This window comes from Nestor notabilis, unplaced genomic scaffold, assembly GCF_000696875.1.
Source record: "Nestor notabilis isolate BGI_N333 unplaced genomic scaffold, ASM69687v1 scaffold19408, whole genome shotgun sequence".
In the NCBI taxonomy this organism is placed as follows: Eukaryota; Metazoa; Chordata; class Aves; order Psittaciformes; family Psittacidae; genus Nestor; species Nestor notabilis.
In genome coordinates, this window is record NW_009938985.1 from 49,724 (window position 1) to 72,961 (window position 23,238).

The 23,238-nt window shown below is 41.5% G+C and overlaps 1 protein-coding gene across 1 annotated transcript in view; it reads right to left on the reverse strand.

Moving 5' to 3' along the window:
• Window positions 1-23,238, reverse strand: part of LOC104409693 (excitatory amino acid transporter 5-like) — a 52,256-nt gene that overhangs the window by 16,794 nt on the left and 12,224 nt on the right. The window contains exons 3-7 of the mRNA XM_010019636.1: window positions 18,750-18,965; window positions 6,852-6,894; window positions 5,833-6,052; window positions 1,649-1,748; window positions 217-450 (exon numbers count right to left, since the gene is read on the reverse strand). Of these exons, the coding sequence (XP_010017938.1) occupies window positions 217-450; window positions 1,649-1,748; window positions 5,833-6,052; window positions 6,852-6,894; window positions 18,750-18,965 (813 nt within the window). The remainder of the gene's footprint in view (window positions 1-216; window positions 451-1,648; window positions 1,749-5,832; window positions 6,053-6,851; window positions 6,895-18,749; window positions 18,966-23,238) is intronic.

The following is a 23,238-nucleotide window of genomic DNA, read 5'->3' on the forward strand; positions in this document are numbered from 1 at the left end:
GCTGGCACAGGGTGCCCAGAGAAGCTGTGGCTGCCCCATCCCTGGCAGTGTTCAAGGCCAGGTTGGACACAGGGGCTTGGAGCAACCTCCTCTAGTGGAAGGTGTCCCTGCCCGTGGTAGGGGGGTTGGAACTGGATGATCTTAAGGTCCTTTCCAACCCAAACTGGCCTGTGATTCTAGGTATTATATTGTATATGTCTAGAAACTGTGTAATACCTGGAGGACGTGGCCAGAGCAATGAGCAAGGCTTGAAGAATCCCTCTGATGAAGACAATGGGATTCTTCTTGGTGATAAAGAAGTACATCATTGGCAGAATAAACAGCCCATGCACCACCAGGCCACACACCACTGTAATGGCATAGAATCCCAGTTTCTTCCCAATGGCTGAAGGGTCATCCATTTCCAAGATTTTACCAGCAATTAGGAACACAATTCCGAATGGGAAATACCTGAGAAAAAGAAAGACAGTTATTATTATGAGATAGCTCATTTCCATCAAACAGGATGAGCTGGGAAACCCTTTCAGTAGCAGTACAGTAACAGCAGCCTGTCTAGAAGCTGCACAGCTGGGTTCTGTTGGTTTATCAGCCTAAGCCCCTCTCACACTTGAGAAGCATGCCCAAAGCACTGGGCTAAACAATCTGTTATGTGGAGTACTCCTCAGCACACCTGAGGTTATGGTGATGGTCAGGAATGACTTTAAAACATTTTGGTTCAGAAGGCAGCTCTGACTTTCTAGCTCAAGGCATTTACTAGGGAGAGGGGAAATGAATCCTAAGCTCTGCTCATGTGCTTGTGCTAATGCTCATGGATTTTAGTTGGAAGCAGTTAAGTAAATGTTTATGTTGCCTTTAGAAGACATAGGAGAAACACTAACATGCATTAGACATGCTTTTGGGCAGCCTAAGAGTTTGATTTGTGGCACACAGACAGGCATTAGAAAAGTTAGTTTCTGGACTCCCTCCGTACTGGATGTGGGATTGGTACCTTATCAAAACTGTTGCACTTCTGTGCACAGCTAGACACAAAGCCATGGGTGATGAAAGAGACTAAAATTAAAACAATAATAATAATCTGGGGGCATCCAGCCATCTTCCACTTGCAGCTGTGCCACCTCCAGAGACTTCCCCCTCATCCTTCCAGAAATAACTACCCCTTTGGACCCATCTAACCAAGTGATCATTCCCTGAGCCAGCTCATTCAGACTGGAACAGGTAGCTGGAAACAAGAGCTTAGTGCTGGTAGTGGGATCCCCCCCACATCAGGCTGAGCAACACTGGGGAACCTTCTGAAGGGTGAGGAAGGAGCTAAGCCGATAGTTTTTGTTGTTGGCAGTCACCTGCTGTTCCTCTGATCTTTGGGGCAGGTGGATTGGCAGGTCTAGCCAAGGTTTGGCAGTGCCCCTAGTGCATACAGCACATACACATCCAGCTATACCACGTTCCATTATCTGGGTGTAATTTATAGGATGCCTCTGTTGAAATGACAATATAAGTCAGGGTCAGGATGTGTGCGTGTGTGTCTTCCTTCAAAATATAAGGTGCTGCAAACCTAAGGATCATTCACCCTTGTTTATTTCCCTGGAAATAAGTTTATGAGCTTTCTGTGCATCCTCTTCTGTTTTTCCTTACTGAAACAGTTACTTACCAAACAGCAACTGCCACGATCTTCATGACAGATTCATTTAAACACTGGCAAAAGCTGACCAAAGGAACACCACTGTTTCCCATTCTTCCCAACATTATACCTGCAATCAAAGGCATTCAGGTTCAGTTTCTCAGGTGTCTTCATGCAAAGCCCCAGTGCTTTCCCCGCCCTGCTGTAACTCAAAGTGAGAGATGAATGGATTAATATAAATCTTCATGCTGTATAAGGAGATGTGGTATCTGAAAACCTCACCTTACACAAACACAGGAGTGTGGGGAAGCCAGGCCATGGGCTTGTGCTTTGGCTCCACACAGGGCTCTCTCCCCTTGCTGGGTGTATTTTCATTTGAAGTTCCCCCAAAGTTTCCCTGTGAAGGTACAAACTTTTGTGCTGTAGATTTAGACCCCCTGATAGTCTGTTTCCTTACCTATCTTTCATAGAGCCCTGAGAAGGATTTACCTGCACTGAGGGATCAAAGAATCATACAGCCATAGAATGGTTTGTGTTGGAAAGGACCTTTAAGCTCATCCAGTTCCAACCCACTGCCACGAGCAGGGACACCTTCCACTACACCAGGTTGGTCCATGGAAGACGAACTGAGAAACATTTTTCTAGGGAAGGAAGCTGTGTCTGCCTGCAGTGTGCCTTACTGCTGTGCACTGCGTACAACTGGGCAGCATCCATGAGACACTCCTGGGGCTAAACCAGTATTTGAGGTTTGTTCTGTTAGTAAGGGACTCTCCATCTGATTTTTAGTAGTTATCTGTCTACACAGTAACAACCAACCCTCATAATCAGTCAGGCTTTGCAAACTTGGGGGAGATAAGGAAATTCAAATCCATGGGAAGAAAAGCCAAATTGCTATACACACTAACCAGCACAGAAGAAAGCAAAAAAACCTCATTTATGTGCAAACAGTGCTCTGAAAGGAAAGGAAAACAGCTCAGGGATGTGTCATGTAACCATATATTCTCCAGATGGTGTTAGTTTCCAATAATTCATACAAATAGAACTCATTTTCCCATGTTAACTTTCTGCCATCCCTCCCTGAAAGGATTATAAGGAATCGAGTTAATTGCTCGAGGAAGCACTTCCAAAACTATCTGCCCCAAGTGAGCCTGCCTTTGAAGGGAGTTCCATGGGGAAGCAGGGGGCTATGAGTGGGGTGCATGCTGCCACTTGCCCTGGGTATGCAGTGTCCTTGCTTTGATCAGAGCCCAGGCTCTGATCCATGGAGCCCACATGTGCACTTGGAGCCATGACTCTGGCAGCACCACTTCCAGGGCAATCCCCTTCTGAGGCAGGGAGGGAGGCTTTCAGCTCTCTCATCCAGGGATTTCACAATAACAGTGCATTCAAGATGTGAGTTTGTAATCCTGTTAATATGCATCTAAGCTATAACTCTTGGGTCAGAAAACAACACTTTGATTAAGCATTTTGCTCATTATTGGCAATAGGACATGAAATATAGTTCATGAGATAGAGTCTTATCTTCTAATTCTGTATAATGCCAAAAAGAAGAAATGTCTTCTTTTTCATTTCACAGGAATAACTGAAATTTGCTCTATAAAACACTGTCCAACCCCCTTGGTGGGGGCAGGACTGGGACCTCCTGTCTGAAGCCCTGATGTACCAAGTTCTTTGTCTTGCAATGAATAAATAATGTGTGCTCCTCCAAGAAAACACAATCAGATGTCCCAGTGCTTAGCCATTGCCACAATCTCTTACAGAAATTCCTGCACACTGTGTGAGAAGAAGTATTATAGGTAGTCATAGCTAAGCCCAGCATCAAAGCTTCACATGTGTCTTGATCTCACACTCCCTCTGTCAAATATTGCCCGTTTTAATGCATACCTGGCAAAGAACTCCAGTCATTCACACACTACAGTCATTCCTGGACTGAGATGACTATGCAATTCACCTCCTGCTTCAGGGAGAGAGATAGCTCAAGTCTAAACTCCTGTCCCTTTATGCTGTTCTTATGCTGTTCAAGGACCTAAAGGAAGCTGTAATAAGAACTCGTGCCCACCCTAAATGCTGGTTTTCTATGACAAAATGGTGCAAAAAGACCTCTGTGCAAATAAGGCTCAGCCAAAGTGATCAAACTGTTACAAAGCACCAAGGCTTGCATGCATTTTTTTGCAACAAATAAACACTTTTGAAGAATGTGCTTCTTTTATAGAGCTTGAAGCCACGTCTTCTGTTTCATTGCTTCCATTTCTTTCAGCGCAGAAAGCTGAAGACAGTGATAAATGCTTGGCTGCATCCCTTATTCAAAACGACAGGCTGAAATAATCATGGGTAGGTGGCAAGTGGTGAGGGTTGTGTCTCAGGTTTGTTCATGGCTGATACAGTCACACGTGGTAGTGCCAACAATACATTTTCTGTACCTCAGAGTTCCCTCAAAGTTTCCCTGTGAAGGTACAAACTTTGTACCTACAAACCGAAGGAAGAAACCAGGTCTTAGCTCCCATCCATTGAGCCCCAGCCCAGCAAGACTTAGGGGTATGGTAAAGTAACACATTCAGTTCTGGGAAGACAATGGATGATGTTCTGTGTTCAGAAGTATAAACTGCCCTTGATCCTAATAAGCACATGTAATTAATTCATTCATGTCCAATAATTTTTTGACTGGAATAGCGTTTGCTGTGACACTGTACCATGGGAATTGTCTGTAATGTACTACAAACTGGGGGACAGCCAGTTTCCAGCCATGTTGCAAATGGAATACCACCCACTGGAGAAACCAACAGAGGGAAAAATCTGCTAATTCCAAGCTTGCCCCCTTGTGCTGGTATGAACCATAATATAAAAATACAGAGATGTTTTGTGAAACTGCCTTTGCTGACCAGATTAACTTCCAGGTATAAATTTAGATAAGGAAAATTTGACTAGCATTTTCTTGTAAAAATCATCAGGACTTTATTATTAAATGGGGCATGTTTGTTAAAATTCCCCTTTCCAAATCCACAAACATAATGTAACACACATGGCACCAGTGAGTTCCTCCAGCAAGTTAAACTGGATAAATTAGCTAGACAGAAGCTCTTAGAGTCCACTGTGACAAGCTATTACATGGTATATAACTATCAATCAGCATTGCAGGATGGCAAAAATAAAATCAAGAAGTTTCAATCAAAAAGATCCACAGATTTAAAACTGATAAAACAATATACTTTTGTAGCTCACTTATTCAAGATCATAAAATCACAGAATGGTTTGGGTTGGAAGGGACCTTAAAGCTTATCCAGTTCCAACCCCTGCCACGGGCAGGGACACCTTCCACTAGAGCAGGTTGCTCCAAGCCCCTGTGTCCAACCTGGCCTTGAGCACTGCCAGGGCTGGGGCAGCCACAGTTTCTCTGGGCACCCTGTGCCAGCGCCTCAGCACCCTCACACTAAAGATATTACTGAGGTTCATTATCTGATTTGGGTTCTTACAGTTACAGTTATATTCTACACTCATCATGTGGTAAAATGTGAGTAGGTAAGAACAACAGACGGGGCAGGTTCTAGGGCTAAAGTAATCTTCTGCCTGGTGAGGGGAACTTTAGCCAAGGAGTTGGTCTGGGAGCAGGTTTTGCTTGGCCTGCAGGGAGGAAACATCCAGCCATGAGAGGAGGGGGTGCCTCAGCCTTGATGCCCCCAGAAGGAAGAGCAGTGCAGGAGGTTCTTTATTCCTGTCATACCACACCTGGAGCGCTGGTGTTAGAAGCATACTAACTTCTTGGGCTTTGGGAAGAAAGTCTGCTATGGATTTGTTTACTTCCAAATATCTTGAAACTGTGTCTGGGATTTTTGCTACTGTGTGGAGAGTGAAACAGAATATTGGCAGAGGGGTCATGAGTCTGACCTGGTATAGTAATTCCTATCTCCTCTGAGCACATTCTATCATAGCATTTCTTCCAGTAAGGAAAAATAGGTCATAAATAAAAGCTCAGAATAATCCAGAAAAGAAATAAACCAAAAAGAATGTACGTGCATGTACTACATGGAACAAAAACCACCAAGGGTTTTGAATATTTATCTTCGAAAGGTTAGGAGAACAGCTCTGTAACAGTCTTGCCTTTTCCCAGAGAAAGTTTAGATAGAGGGTGAATCAAGAAACCAAACAACTTGACCCCTGTCTTTTTCTCTTAAATGGATACTTTGGATGATTACAAACCAAACATGTCTGAAACCTACCCATTGTGGCAGAGAATATCACAATCCCCAGCACATTCATGCCATCACTAGTGCCCGGCTCTGATTTGTAAATCACTTCAGGAGGGGGAGTGATATCCAAGGCAAAGTTCTGGACATTGGATCCATTCTCATCTTGGACTCCATATATTATAATGCGACGAGTGGTGCTTTCAGATGAGGCTTTGTTAGATTTAATGATGGGAATACTTTTGGTGCGATACTGAAAGAAAACAAAATAGCTTTTATTATAATATCCAAGCAGGAATTAATAGTTTAATGAGCTCTCCTAAGTGTTCTGTTCCTACAAGGCTGCCTTTTAGAGGGACAAGCGTGAAAGCAAGAATGACAGCTCCCGTCCCTGTGCTGCTAAAATCTGTAAATACAGTTAAATTTTTGGAAAAGCATTAAAAAGTCAGAGTTTCCTGTAAGCAGACCCTTATGCAGCAAACACATCATCTCCTTGATAGAGCTACTTTCCTTTAAGACATAATCAGGAATGACTCCTTAGAAGAGCTGTAAGTAAGAGAACTGTAAATTCTCTTTGTCTCACCAGAGATAAGGTTCCCATGAAATATTCCCCCAGGTGAAATAAATATAACCATGCCTCTTGCTCACTCAGAACTTTTAGATGATGTTTTCTGGCCAAATTCTCTTAAAGAGATTCCAGCTACTCTGTGACTGCAGTCTGGCATTAAGAGAAACCATGCTCATACTGGCATGAATTGTTCTTTCTCAAGGTCCTCACAGACCTGGTGTCAGGTGGAGGTGGAGCTGACACAGGTGTGTATGTCCACTCTCTAGTCACACTGTCCATTTCATGCTTGTTTGTTCTGCCTTCAGATATGAAGGCTGCTGAGGCTAATAGAAAGGGACTCATTCATTCCTAAATGCTGAAGGTACTAACAGTAGCTGAAGTAATATGCACTGTTTGTATCTGGATTCTGTTTTACAAAGATACATGTCTTAGATGATGCTGGGTCATCTCTTTCATCAGTTGTAAAAGGAATATAGCCACTTACCTGCTTGAATGTGGCCTCAACAAGATTGGCTGGAAACATGTTCCTAAAAATGAACAAATGGGAGAATAATTTATATAGAACTGAAAACAACTTCTGCTATTTTCAAGACACATTTACTGTTTCTTGGGTCTCCCAAGATAAATCAGTTATTTACCCTCCTAGAGAGCAAGGACAGGATGGGTGCAGGAGGCTGCCCCCCTCTCCCACTCATGCTGCACAGCAAAGCTCAACAGAGAGACAGTTCCTCACAATTAAAGTTTTGGGACTTGCTTCTAAATACCTGGAGTGAGACCCAAGAGCTCCCATTTCAGTTTCTGGCTTTGCAACAGTCTCTGTGTTGTAAGTGTGGTCACATAATTGCTGTCATTCCCTTCCTCATCTGCTAACTAGGGAGAAGAATATTCCTTTATTCCATATTTTGTCTTCCCTACATAGACAATGAGCTGTCCAAGACAGAGTCAGTGTTCAGGGACATATTCCTGAGACCCCTGAGTGCTGCAATCTACTTTGGGACTTCTAAGTACTCCTGTGAGATAATTCACAAACTGTAGTACCTTCTGATGAAAGCATAACTAAACCTGGAGGTGGTGTAAACTTCGCAGTGGATTGGTTAAGAACAGCTTGCTTTTCAAAAAGAGGATCTCATTCCTGATTGAAAGAAGTGAGATTAGAGCTGTACAGTCTTGGCTGGATTTTATTTTAGGATGGTTCTGAGGCTTCAGAACAAGAGTCTGAGGTAAGGCCAGTGGCTTCAGCTTTGCTCACAGCTGAGCCACAGAGAAGACGATGACCATAAGCTGTGAGATCTGCAGTGAGACCAATAGGTGTTTAATTCTAAAGGGACACGTGGTGTCATCTTTACTGACTTTCTGTGTACCTCAGCCCACAGCATTTCAACCACTAATATCTGGAGCTAATTTATAACTTCCATCCGAGCTAGATTACTGCTTTGCAGAAAGACATGAATCTGAATTCGAAATGGAGAGCACACCCTCTACAGGCTTCGAAGAGGAATCGTGGTATAATTGGGGAAAAAAAGCTAAAACCTCATATATTTCCCTGCAGCATTTGGGAACCGAGACTTGCGTGATGCTTCTAATAGGATCATTTTTAGAACTAAATTATTTTCAGCCCAAAGCTTCTGAACCCAGGGGCAGAAGACAGTGACTGTCTGTGACCCAATTGTATGCTTTTGTGTACCTATATTTAAGCAAGGAGAAACTCCTGAATTCTTCATCCAAAAGTCCTTTTATTTCGAGTCCTCAACGCCCCAAGCCAGGACAACACAGAAGTGTTAGTGAAAAGCCCATTCTCATGGGCTTTATATATAGACAGTGAAATGCATGCTGCACTGAGCCATTTTCCAGCCCTGCTTTCCTCTTTGCAGCAGCACATACACTTGCTGCTGATGGCGTTGCAGCAAGAGTATGCTGTGCAGCACTGGCTTAGAAAAAACAATTGTATTGCTATTTTAAGTCATCAGAATGTGACATTATGGTCACACTTAAAATTATGAGATAGATTCAGTAGCATCAGGCACTGAGAGCAATTGTTACAAAGAGATAATTAACTTTATCAGGGTAAAGAAGGGGGAGAAGAGTTTTAATTAAAGGGTAGCAGTGTTGTCTAATGATTGAAACAGAAGACTGAAAATGAGAGGGGTTTTTTGGTCTGCTGTCTGAGAGCAGAGAAGCCACATAAAGGCATAATATGTCACCTTGGTAAGGCTGTTGTTACTACTAGGCAAGATATGACTGCCCTGGCCTTCCCTTACCTCTGTGAGGTGAGACAGTCCAGATTACCTGTCCCTTGCGGTCTGATCTGCTACCTGGCATTCCCATGGGATAACAGCCTACACCAGCTGTGTTGTATGCTGAAACATCTCCTTCCATTTTACCAGCCCTGCATAAGAGCCCCAGGTATGATGATGGCTGGGTGCTGTGGGCATGTGATAGCAGAGGAAGCAGTTTTGGCCATACAGAATCATAGAACAGTTTAAGCTGGAAGGGACCATTAAAGGTCATCTAGTCCATCTTTCCATATAAAGAAGTTATCCTAAGTTAGCAGGGTTTAGTTATATTAATGCAGCCCCTTTGTATACATTTTCATTTAACTGGAATAGCTTAAGACATTTAAGACATCACTGTGTAGTGATGTAGTTAGTGATAAATACCCACTACCCAATTGTAAGCAGTGCTGTGCTGCCATCAACAGAGTTTTCACCCCGGTAACAACAGCACAAAGCATCGGGTTATTTCTGCAAATCATCCACAAAGCTGATGATTCTTTGGTTCAAATATCAAATCCGTAGCCAAAGCAACACAGAGATAAAATCCAGCTGTGCTTCCCTTTCCTATCAGATGCAGACACAACTGTCTGTCCGCCTGAGCCCCAGGGTTTGGCCAACACAGGGTTTGGAACTAACTGAAGAACAGCTGGATGGAGCTGGAGCTGGGACAATGGAGAGGATGTTTATAGGAGGGGGGAAGCACTGGAGAGAAAAGATGGTTACTCCCTTATCATGCTTCATAAGGGAATCCTGCTTATGCCAGATTGTTAAAGGCTTCATTAATATAAAATCATCTTTGTTCTGTGATTTGAGAGGATCAGATGAAAGGTGCTACAGGAGTGCACAGTGTTAGTGTGGTGGCCGTGCTCTGACCTGCTGTGTGAATGTGAAATCCACACCATGGGCTCATGCAGAGCTCTGAATATGCATGTCACTTATGAGCTGTAGCTTTAAGAAATATTAATTTAATAGCTGATGATTTCCACTTTCTCCCTTAGATTTATAGTCTTAATTAGTAGAATGAAGAATAATTAAGACTGCTTGAGAAAGAAAATATCATCTGGTTAGTAGCTAGATTAAACGTTAGATGAATTTGTGAAGGATTAAAGCTTTTTGTTTCTTTATCATTCTTTATCCCACAGGAATTACAACTACCCACTTAATACTGGCTGCTGGAATTCTCCCAATATTTTTTAATACATTATGCACTGTGATTCAGTCTTTGAGACTAGCCTTACCAAAGTTACACAATTTATCTAGTGAAGGGCTGACCTGAATGTGTTTGCCAGAACCTCAGCTTATTTTATATTTTAAGCTGGTTTACTTGGATTGAAAAAATCCAGTATCAGCCAAACTTTAGTTTTGTTAATTAAAAACATTCAAGATGAGCAAATGGTGGATTGCTCTCTCTAAGGTACTAAAGACAAACAATGAGAAGAAGGTAGGTATCAAACTGTCACCTAGAGCTGGGAGATGACTGGGAGTGTTTGTTGGTTCAGTCACACCTCTTCAGAAACACCTGAGAAACTCTTGCTTTAGGGGTATGTTTTGCTGCACACTGGTACTTCCAGTCATGAGATGGATGGTTGGCAGAGATCTCTTAGGAATGTTTCAGAAGTGAGACTGGTAGTGGAAGATTTGACTTTTTACCATGGAACTGGGGTAAGGAGGGCTGGTGGGATCCTCACAACTGCCCTTGGGGCAGCCCTCCTGTGGGTCTCTGGCCCACTGACCCTGAGCACTGGGGAAGGTTTGCTGGGGTGGGAGCTTCAGACTAGCACAAAATCCAGACACCTGCCCAAACAGATTTCAAAATGACTGGCAGGGTGATGCAGGGTTGATTTCTGCCCACCCATCTTCCAGGCATCAGCCTGCAATCACACTGGCCCCTGCAGATCTCTACTAGTTTTACTGCATTTCTGGACAAGATAGAGATCTACCCACATAGATCTGGTATCAGGATCATAAAGTGAGGCTGCCTCTCTACTCAGAACAGGCACTGTTTATCACTGACATATACTGAATTAAAGACACTGCCAGTACTTATGAAGTGATAAATCAAGCTGAGCTATACATTGCTGTCACCACCTAGAAAAGCTGTTGTGTTTATTGAGAAAGCTAAGCAGATGAAATACTTCTAAACTTCCAACATTACTTTCAGAATGCTTACAAGATACAGGACACAAAATAATAGTACAGGAAACTTAAAGTGATCTGAGATTCATTTCTCTAGCACAAGCAACAAGTGAGGTTGGTGTTAGATCTAAGGCAGGGTATGACTGTAAAACAGAAACTGAGACATGGAGTTTCTGGTTAGATAAAAAATTAAGAGCTAAATACTGTCTGTCCTGAGGAAGAACATTTCTCAGAGCATCTTCTACTCCAAGAATTCTGCCAGACAGAGCAGGTGTGTTCCACACAGGCTAAAAGAGGGAACGTGCATGACAGTTCAGTATCAGCTCAGTGAACCTTCCACAGATTATGGGCTATTAAGCCCCAGCTGGCACAACGTGCCTGGCCTGCATTTGCTGTGACAGCAGCATGTAAGCACAAGTGACCTACTAAACACCTTCTTTGACTACATCCTGCTGTGATGCACAGGCTGGTTCATTCTACTAGCAAATTCTGGAGTCCTTCCTTCCCTAATCATTTAAGGGCTAAGAGGATTCAGATGCAAGGATGTACCAAGTTAGAAATGTGTATGTATGACTAAGGCAATATGTGTTCTGCAATTAGGGAGCCATGGAATTTGAAGAAAACCCTGAAGACTTGTATCAAATATGGAAAGTTCTGAAGGTGCAGCTTCCCATTAGACATATGACTACTTAGCACCTTTCCACTGCCAAAAGTGGGAGGTCCTCTTTCCTTCTCCATTGTCTCCCAGCAATTATCCTCCCAATTGACCAAGTTGCTCATTTTTACTCTTCTAGATCGCTGCTGCTTTAGGAAGCTGAACTGTGTTAGGAACTCATCCTTCAGCTCAGACCCTGGGAGCCCTCTTGCTCTGTTCAGAAGGTTGCTGACTCTGAGCACTACAGTAGTAACACAAATATCAGAACTGTTAAACTGTTTTAATGCTCATGCTGTTAGCTGAATTGTCCATAGAACATTAGCCTCCAGGTACTGCGACAACCACTTGGATGGCTCCTGGATAACTTCTGTTAGAAATAACAGGCCAAATTCTGGTTGCAGTTACACTACTGAATATCTGAAATAGTCATTCTGAGTCCTAACTACAACATCTGTTAACTCAAAGAATTCAGCTTTTGCAGATCCTTTTAGTAAGACCTTAGTCCAGCTGCTCCAGCAGAAGAGTGGCCACAGGTACTGCACATGTCGTTTTCTTGACTCAGAACAGCCATTCCCCCTGAGGCACCCTGTGCTCTGCAGCAGCAATCTGTTTTTGCTCTCAGACTCAGATGTTATCAGTCCCTAATCCCTGCCACACCAGACAGTCTTTGGCTGCAGGCCCCCATGCTGTGGAATTAAAGCCACCAGACTGGGTTTTTGCAATGTGTCCCAGTAATATTTTGCTGGCCTACATTTGCACTGGGTATAAACCAGCTTTGGACACTGCTCTCAAATTTGAACTAGTATAGCTGAGTTTGCAAGAACATTGATTTAAGACTGGGCATTTGACAGTATTCTAATACTTCAGTGTTTGAGATCTTACCCTGTCACTCTATACAGCAAGGGTACAAAGAGAGTGAAAATGGAGTCTGAGGAGCTTGACATGACAACTGTAAAGTTTTCAGGTTTACTTTTCCTGTCTCTACATGATTTCATCATCAGCTGTGTAGACTCCTGACTACTGTGACTGTACCACAAGCCACAAATCCTGTCCTTAGTCATATGGGTGTACATCTGAAATACTTTCCTGCTGGTGTCAGTGGGCTCCATCAGGGTTTGCACTCCTGAAATCAAGGGCAAAACTTAATTCAGCAAGACTGTACAAATGACCTATCTTAGGGCCCACAGGAGGACGTGTCTTGCACATCAGGAGTCACCTCCAGTGCCTCATCTCATTTCTCAATATCAATCTTACTACCTTCTGCTAAAAGGACCAAAGAAAGGCTTTTGCAGAATTAATGAGGCATTTAAAAACTCATTACTGTGATAAAAGATACTAATAGAATGCAAAAGTCACTAATGAGCTCTAAGCCATTTTGTCTTGCTTGTCTTTTTTGCAGATGAGAGCAGAACTCATCTTGTGGCATAACTTTGTCAAACACATGGACTTTTATCTGTCCTGAGGGTGACATTGTTGTATGGTCTTGGAGTTCCAGGAAGGGATCTGGAGGGTGAACTTCTTTACCCTGCTGCTTCTGAAAGAAAAGGTCCTGACACAGCCCCAATAGGGCTATGGCTTTCTGAGGAAATCATTCTTTGAGTGGAAGCACAAGTACATCACATATTTAGGAATCTTGAATAGGATGAATCATATGAAAGGTAACATGACAGGCCCAATGCATTTCCACTGTGGTTCCAGTAAGGCAAAGCTGTTTCATTAAAAGTGTACATTTACATTGGAAGATGTCCAGGACAATTGTCAGGAGCAGGGACAATTTTTCTCCTTCAGGGCTGAAGCTTTCCTAATGCAGTTTTAACTCCTGCCCCTCATTCACCTCCCCCTCTGTGACTAAGGCCTCTTGACCAGAGAGCAGAAACTGCTTCATAGTCCATCTCCCCAGCATTGTTTTCATCATGGAATTCTCTTTTTTCCATGTTGGTTTCCTTTTGTGCCAAACAGGAACCACACATTTAGAGGCTCCAGAGTCCTTTGTAAATGCTTGAGGATCGGGCTTCGATGCAGCTTGAACTGCTTAACCAGAAGTGAACATTTGGTCACATACAGAGCAGAACAGTGCTGGCACCAGGCTGGCTTTGTGAGATGAAAGATAACTGGCAATCAGAAAGGAGTAAAAAATAGTAGTTTGCCGTAGGGGACAGATGAATATTTCTATCATAGCACACAGTGGCTTTCGGCAAAAAATCCATGGATGTAGGGCAAAGTTACCAGAAAAGTTCTTTCCTAGTTTAAACCCTGGATCATTTAAATGCACTCTTAAATATCTTATTGCATGTACATACAATTCAGTCTTCAGCTGTAAACGTTTTAAAGTGTGATTTCTGGTTCTGCACAGCCTGGACTTGCTCCAAACTACAGCAGATACTGGTTTTCTCCTGCCCTATTTCCAACACTATTTCAATAAAATAGAATATAGCCCTTAGCTTGAAAAGAGGGAAAGGAAATGATTTTTTAAAGTTCTCAGGATTCCCATGAAAACATAAATCCTCTCCAGTGTGTATATCCTCTTCTAACTATTAATGGTATAAAAAAACCCCCACCCTCTCCTGGTTAAGCCAGATTGTGTTTCCTGGTACCTGCTATTAAATTAGATGCAATCTGGACTATTCAGTGGTAAAATGCTCCGACTTACCCTTCCAGTAAACTTTAGAAATGTACAAATTTGTCAGTCATGGTTTAAGGCATTATTGATCCTGCCTCTATTCACTGAATTGTTTTATTTGGAGCTTTTGAATGGAATAAGCTTGCGATGTCTGGTTAGACTTTAGGAAAACTAAAGAAGTATGTGAACCTGCACTTCCTGGTGTGCACATTTACACACACAGTCAGCCTTCTATAGACCAGGAGGCTGAACCCCCGTTTTGGCTGGGATTTACTTCCTCTTGTGAATATTTATGGTGTTTACTTGTTTGGTTTCATCTCACAAGCCAAATTCTGTTTTCCTTGGTGACAAATGCAAGTGGCATGATTTAAGCTGCAGCAGGATTTATCCATCTAAATCAACGGTATTTTGATAAGCAACAGAATGGGTGGAAATATTAACTGCTAATGTTATCAGTGGGGTCCTGAATTATGTACCTTGGTTTACAAATCTTCATCCCCAAATTACAGTGGATTTTTATTCTGCTTGTCAGGAGAACATATGTTGCAGAATTAAACAAACCTAATATTTTAAACTGAACACTACTCCTGCAAGTAAGGCCCTTTTTGTCTGTTTGACTCACTATGATAGAAATACTTATCTGTCCCCTATGGCAAACTACTATTCTTTACTCCTTTCTGATTGCCAGTTTTCTTTTATCTTGCAAAGCCAAAATACTCAGAGTTATATTCAAAATTGATAACTTGCCTTTCCTCATTTCTTAACTCATAAAAGTCTACTAAAAATTCACTCTTCTATTTCCGGGGATATAGTGCAAAGTTAATAATTCACACAGGAAAAAGAAGGTAAAGACGTGTGTTGATTCATTGCTATTTCTTCCATTGATGTGCCCCAAAAGCCACGTTCCTAGAGCAAGACTCCTACTAGGTCTTGTATAAGCTGGGAATATTGCCTCTGGCACCACAGATTTATCTGAACAATCCTCAGTGAGGTAATTTCTTTTCCACATGTTGATTCTTGAGCTGTAAGAATGGAAAATGGTCCTTGGCTACCTCACAGAAGTATTGCACATCATGAGAATAAATCCATTAAAATACATAAAGCACCAGGTGTGTTAAGGAGAACAAAATGATCCTTATTTTTAAATGGAAGAAAATATACTTTCATGAGCCTTGCAGTGCTTGCACCAGAAACCTGGGATATAATTAAGGCAAATTTGTACATCTGTCTCAATGCAGTAATAAAATAGCAGCTGAGGAGAAAAGCACCATCAGAACAGCATCTTCTGCAGAGCTCCAGACTCACAGCTGTCTTCCGAATTACCTGGCCTTAGTCTGGGCCCTGGCACACTGCCGATAGAGAGGGGCAAGTTATGCAAGGGAGAGTCTTGCACAGGTACAAGGGTGAACTACCTAGTTAAATGGGTGTCTTCCACAGACAGCAGGAGATGAATTTGATTTAAAGATGGATCAGACTGAAGCAAAATTTCACACATTTAAGGCCAAAGCAGCACTAAAGATTTTAGGTATAAAGCCTATTTGAATGTTGAAGCCACTTCTGTCACTCTGCATTCAGTGGCCTCTCTCTGTCCAGATTGAATCTAGGAGGAAATTGGTAGGGGCAAATTCACATCCATAGATCTTGTCCTCAATCTCTTGGGGTCCCTTTTAGAAAGGAAGGCTTTCAAATACTGCTGTTTAGTGTGGCAACAAAGGTTGACTCGTGGATACAGCTTTTGAGGCATGAAATTCAGTATGTTGATGAGATTATTTATTTCCTGATTGCTGTGAGGTTTAGAGCCATTTCAGAATTATGCAGTACAGTGTCACTCTTATGTCCTAATCAAACCATATACACTGGAAGCTTTATTGCTGGGGTTTTTTGCATAACAGGCAAATATACAGGGGAAGCACCATCTGCAAGATAATGCAGAATGATAATGTGATTATCAATTAAGGTTGCAGGTGGTCGGGATGACCATGAGCCTCTGCAGTAGTTCTGGGTTTCATTTCTTCAGTCCATTCTTTAATTTCTGATTTAAACCACTTCTAAAAGCAAAATCCTTATCCCAAAATTCAAGAAATTCAGTTTCTAGCAATATCCTCCCTGTCAAAATTTCCAGATATGACAATGTCATATATAACATCACAAGAAATAACAAGGTATTTCATCATTACAAAGTGGCTACAAATCTGAAATCAATGAGGGTGAATACGTGTGTCACCATGCCAAGATTCACACTTTTAAAATAAACCCCTCAATTATGTCACATATATCATCTCTCCACTTGTGCATTTAGCATTCTTCATGTGCAGAATACCAGATGTTTCCTGTGTAAACTGTGCACATGTGTAATTGATGAATTGAGAGGAAATTAATGAATTGAGAAGATAAGCCAATCTGGGCTGAAAAAGATGGACTCCAGCTGTGAATGGAAGTGATTTATCATTGAGCTAAAGGATCAGCTTTTCGAGCTCAAACCAGCAGATACATCATTACATTTAATCCAAACTTCCACACAGATATTTAGGAGGCTTGCAATTGACTTCAGCAGAGCCAGGATTTCACCCATAGTGTTTGCCTAGGCTGAAAGCCCATTCCCCACAGTTGTTATTTATTTATTTAGTAAATGTGGTTATTTCTGTAGTGGAGGAATAAAAACCATCAGTCTGTGCACTCGAGGTAGAAAGACTGCACAGCTGTGACTGCTGCTGAGCACAGGAAAAGGAGAGCTTGGGTAATGAGAGCAGCTTGTTGACACCTGCCCAAACCAGAGAAGACTTTAAGGTTTTGAAAACTAAAAGCACATCTGGTTGGAAACATGAATACCTGAAATATTCATGCAAACTGCTAGAATTTGCTCAGGTAAGTGTTTTCAGGAAGTGAAATTATAGATGATAATTGAAAATGTTTAGATCAGGACATAGTATTTTAGCTGCAATGAGGCTCAGGAGAATAGTGTTCCCAAACCTCACCACTAAACCTGTGGTGTATAGGGACCAGTCAAACAGAGATGAAGAGATGAGATCCTAACTCAGCTCTCAGGTTCCAGTCATACAGACATTTGGTCATTTTATGCAAACTTAATACTACTGATTCAGGTTCTGCATGCCCAAATTACTTTTCATCTGGCTCATCTCCATGAACTAGCTTACTCCAGGTCTCAAAAAGCAACTGGGCTGGCGTGGGGAAGGGGATGGGAACCTATGGATGGGAGACCTTTTCCAGAGACAGCTGTAAGGTCAGTTTGGATGTAACATTGCACCATATGTCTCACTGTGCTTTTTCTTGTCTGAGGCCTTAGAAACAGCTCAGCTTGCCTTAAAGGGTTTCCAAACACTGCCACTTTGAAGATAGTAATTAAGCTTACATTTTTCTTATATTCCCTTTTACTCCTCATGCTACTCTGTTGTACTGAGGGATTCAAAACTCCAGTAACTTGCTCAGTTCCTTCCTCTTGGTGTAGGAATTATAGTCCTTTATGCAGTGGAAACAGAATAATGTGATTTCACATTATGTCACAAACACACACACACATGAATTCCAGTGCACATACATCATGGCAAAGTCACTGGAGGGATAGAGATACCATGAAGTGGGCATCTTCCCACTGCAGAGGAAGATGATGGTTTGTGGAAAGCTACAGAAGGGAGCACTCTCAGCTGCTGATCCATGACTAACATAATGGGGCCCATTCTCAGTAGGACACTGATACAGTAAAAGACCATGCAGGTTTCAGACAGCCTGGGTAAGTGCAACTTGGAGGAGGAAAAAGAGATTTTTATAAGCTTTCCATCCCAGTTCCTTCTGAATTGAGGTCCCAGTAACTCTAATTGAAGTACTTTGTGTGCTGACACTGTCAGGGCCAGGAATTTGGGCTTTTGAAAGGCAAACTGCAATGTTTTGTATTTTAATACATCAAACTCCAATACAGTATGAGATCAACAACTTGAGGTACTACCAACTGAAGGCAAAATTTAGTCTTTCTGCACGAGCAAAACAAATCCGAGGCACACACTATGTTCAGTCAGGAAAGTAATCCCACTAGCTCCTGAAATATTAAGACAAAGAGGGATATTCAGGCAAGGCTATCAAAATACCATCAGTGTTCTAAGGCTGGTCTAAAAGAACAACCCTACCTTCTGCCAAACAATGTAAAACAAACAAGAAAAAGCCACAGAGCAGAACAAATAATAGGACAAAAATAAGGAATAAAAGATCACAACAGTGGTCTTTCTAATTGTGTCCTTTATCTGAGAGATCCTATGAGCAGCTGTAACAGCACTTTTGAGAATTATTTCCTGAAAAATGCGGATTTCAGCCCTTACATTTAAGGTTTTGCCTATTACAACTGTCTGCCCTTATTTAAATTAGCATTACACTTTAATACTCTCTTGACCTTAATAATAGATTTGATGGTGAGGTCTACAGCCTACATGTGATTCTGTAGGGGTAGAAAACCCTGACCCCGATATTGTGAGTACTTCTGATACATTTGGTAGTCATTAATTTCAATTTTACTAGCAACAGCCAGTATAAACATCTGATAACTTGAAAATAATCTTCTGAAACTCACTTTTTCTCAATTTAAGCAAAATGTTCATCCTTAGGTTCTGAAATGATCTCCAGGCCACAGCTCCTCATACAGTTCTGTACAAAATGTTACCTTCAGAAAGCAGAAAGAATGAAAACAGTTACCGGATTAAGTCAAGCAGCGCATCTGCAGAGCTCATGATGGGCTTTCCGCCCTCTTCAGTGCTCTCCTTCTGTGCTGCTCCACCAGGATGGATAATGGAGACCATAATTATTCCCACAATCACAGCCACAAATGTTGTCCACAGGTAGTAAGTGACAGTTATGATGCCTAATCGACTGGAAGTCTTGGCATCCAGGGCTGCCAGCCCAGACATTAAGCTGTGGAAAGAAAACAAACACAACATATACAGTATCATTTGCATAACATTAATGCAGTTGAAAACCCAATTTCCTAATTACTGCAGTTTACGTGCTTCTTGTTAGCATTGCCCAAAAACCAGTTTTTAGCAGCTTGGCAGTAGCTCTAAAGCTGTAGCCTTTGTGTCTATAGGGATGTTTCCCAATTGCTACATGAGATCCTGGTTACTTGGAGGAAACTGCAAGCTCAAGCTGCACACGTGGGGACTGAATCCTATCGACTGTTCCCTGAAGTGTGAGGAACAGTTGTACATAACCTACACATGTGAGAGCTCAGTTCACAGGAGCAATGGCAATAATCAGTCATAAAAACTTAGGTATGAAACTCCACACATAGTTTATTATTTATTAGAATAATTCAGGTTTGAAGGGACCTCTGAGGGAAATCTGGTCACCTCCTCACCCCTTCCTGTGTGGGCAGGACCACAGCTTTGAAATGAAAATCCTAAGGGGCACATAGGACTTTTTTCAACCTAAAAGTATAACTTCTTTTCTTTCTAAATCAGTACAAAGCACAACATATTTTTGCTTTACCAGGGGATACACTGGGGAACAGACTGTGATTCAGTGTGCCTCTAGTCACAGTGGAGACAGGGTATGGCATGTAGAGAAAACTCCTTCATGGGCAGGTGGGGAGCAGTGGGTCACTTCAGCCTTTTCTTTCCTTTTTAGCTCTCTGCCCACTACTGCCAGAGCATGACCAATGTCCATCCCTTGCTTTTACAGCTTGCCTCTGCCAAGCTATACAACTCTCCACCAAGTGCTTTTTAGATCCCACTGACCCTCTTTTATAGGCAAATTAGGCCATGCATAGTTTGGTCCCTGAACTTGCTCCAGCTGCTCTGACATAAGACCTGATGCTGTTTCCAAGTGACTCAAGGATTCGGTATGAGTTCCCAGTGACAGCAGTGTTGTTTGGGGCTTTAAATTGAGATTTAGCTTTGAATAATTCTCAGTAAAGCGTTCTCTCCAAAGCATAGATTCATAGAATTACACATCTCAGGAAAACTGCAGGTAAAATAAAATACCACATTTACTGTTAGGTGTGCACACTGTCTAGCTTTCTCACCAGAACACAACCATTTATCATGCCCTTCCTCATAAACAGTCATTTACTAAGCTGTACCTCCTTGAATAAGATCTCCTTGACCTCACTCTGCTGAGTGAGGTTGTCTAGAGCCAATGCTAAAATGCAGCTTAACCTTCATAGTAGATTTAATGAAATCAAATGGGTGGGATTTAGTGCTCAGGTTCCTGCTATCCACTAGATTAATTAAGGAAATGTAGTGCTTTTCTGCATTGCCAGCCTCTCATCTAGCATGGGTTTTGTTAACTCTGTAGGAACAAGGGGAAACATTGGCTGCATTGTAATATAGATCATTTAGAAAATTAACATCTCTTTAACTCTCACATTTATAACCATTGTTCTTCCCTCTCTTTTATCATTGTATTTGATAAAAATTCCACCTTTCTACATGTCTGTAAAGCACCATGTACAAACACAGCACTACATATTAAAAACCAGTAGCAGCAATGATACATAGTTCCTTGGCATTCCCTTTGGATGGGTCCATACAGAAGAATAAATACTCTAAAACATTTCTTTTATAAGACAGTTGAGTTAAATACATTTATCTCAAATTAATGTGTTAGTTTTCTGTAAAACTACTTCTATGTTGTGATTACATTTCTAGGACTGAACTTTTCTCGCAGGCTGAGGTTTCACAGGCCATTGAGCCAGTTCAACAGCTCGCTGATGTCCAAAGATACCTATATCGTATCAGCACTGTTCCACCCCTCCCCTAACCTTCCCAGAAAAAACAAGGGAAAATAAGAATAAGGCTGGTTTTTAACTAGCTGGATGTTTTTCATGGTAATTATATTCAGTGTTCTTTATGGACATATTATGCAGGGAAACGGACACCAGTGGTATGAAGGCCTGACCATTGACTTCAGATAGGACACCATGCAGAGGGGAGAGGGCACTACCACAGGAGCCAGGCAGTACATTTCTCTTCCTTGCACTGCCCCAAGGCCATTATCAATATGGTAAAACCACAGTTTCTGTTGTCCTTGATGCCACTGTGTTGTGTTTGTTCAAAACAACAGACAGGTGAACCCTGCATATAGCACTTGATCTGTCTTGACTGGTCACCTGAGAAGTATGTCCAGAAGTATTTAGGGACAAAATCCTAATTAAATATGTCCAGTGGTTCATATGCCTTTGGGGGCGCTACCTTAGTCTCAAGATGTTGGGACGTTTAGGATCTGGGAGGAGGATGTGCAGCTAGAATCTAATCATACCTTGGCTCTTAGGTGACAAATCCTGAGGGGGCTAATAATGAGATTGTTCTGTCTTGGGGATATTCATTAACAAGATCATCATCTGTAATGAGATTATCCTGTCACCAGATAAAGTCATGCTTGGTTCATGCTGTGATGAGAAAGTCCTCAAAAGTAATTAACTATGGAGGTGCAACAGGGGTAACTGTGGTGTGACAGAAGCATGAACAAAGGTCTGGGTTCAGACAAAGCCCTGTGTATTTCATGGCCTACAATGCTGAGTTTTAAGAAGGGACCAGTGGAAGCAATTCTCCAAAAGCTGTGGAATAACAGTGGTCATATCATTTTAAGCAATTGCTAAGAATCATTTTCAGAAAGAAATGCCTTTAACATTTTAACTTTAATATGACTCAGTAATCACTCATTTGACTTTGTATGTTTGATGCCAGAGGGAACAGGACAGGAGACATAAAATTTAAGAGACATATTGATTATCATAGTTATTGCACGAAGTATATCACAGCACATCAGAGAAGTCCCTCGCTGTTGATCTCTAGAGCTCTAACATTCACATAATGTAGACAAAGCATGACAAGAAATAGTACTTTTCTTATTTCCTAGGAAACAGGGAAGCCAGGAGGAATAAGCTTCCAGATGGTTTAACTTAAGCTCACTGTATTATTAGGTTTTCCCTTCAAATCTGTTTTTCATCAGATATTCTCAGACACATAAAAACCTCCCCAACAGTTTCCCAAGCTTCCTCAAAGATGTTCCCATGCCATCCACTACTAGACTCTCATGAAACACAATGGAATGAAAACCAGTGCACCTTTAATTCTTGACAAGCATCAGAATCTGGTTAGGCTTGAAATAACAGGTCAGATATTTGATTCATAGATCAAAATAATTTGACTTACTATGTAGCTAAATAGCTTCTACACATATGATTCACACATAGGCTTCCATAACATGTTCTAATGTTCATATGGACAAAACATGATTAAGACAATGAAAAACAAGCTGTAGCTTTTCTGAATCATTACATCTCATTCATTTAATCAGCCTGGAGGGAAAAAAAAAGTACACAAAGATGTAACTTCATGTTCAGGGACCATTTCTTACTTTGTATAGAAAAAAATTATCTCAATCTTAAGGCTTCTAAAATACGTGCTAAGGACTTTTGGATGAGATATTAAATCTTGTAGTGCAGGATCCAAGTAAAATCTCTGGTTCCCTATGATTTAAAGGGTTTCTTGCACTTTGCTCTGAAATATCTGGTGCTGGAGACAATAACAGACACCATAATGGCCCCATGACCTCTATCTCCTGCATTTTTCTTCTGTCTAGAATACTCTACTTCATTTTTTCTTAATTCTACCTTGTTTATCTTGGATGCAATTGTGTATTCTCAGACACAATACATGGTTTGAAGAATAGCCTCCAAAATTGTAACTGCTGTATATGTGTGTAAAGATCTGTCCCATGGTCCTCACATGCCTGTGGCTTTCAAGCCTCTTCAAAGCTGTGTTTTGATAACCTGAGGATCTGGACATAATGAAAACCCAATGCTCCACAATATCTTTCTAAGGTTCAGCGTTGTTTTCTTAACATGTAAAAGAAATCTGGCTCTTTTACTGGGACTTAGGTAATTCTAAATCTACTCTGCTGTGTTTGCTGTGAAATTAGTTGCTTTGATGCAAGCCAAATCTGTCTTGTCTCTTCTCTGAACTATCTAGCCACATTTTTATTGGAGAAAGAAAGTCAGAAAGCCAGTAAACCAAATAGCAGCATTTTGATGAAAAGCTGGATATGGCAAATAATAAAATAGATGTATTTATTTGCAGCGCTTTAGTTGGACAGATATTTAAAATACTCATTTCACTAAGACTTAGATTGCTTCATTGCTGATTATTAGTGAAATAAAAATCCTAGCTACATTATTTTGCCCAGG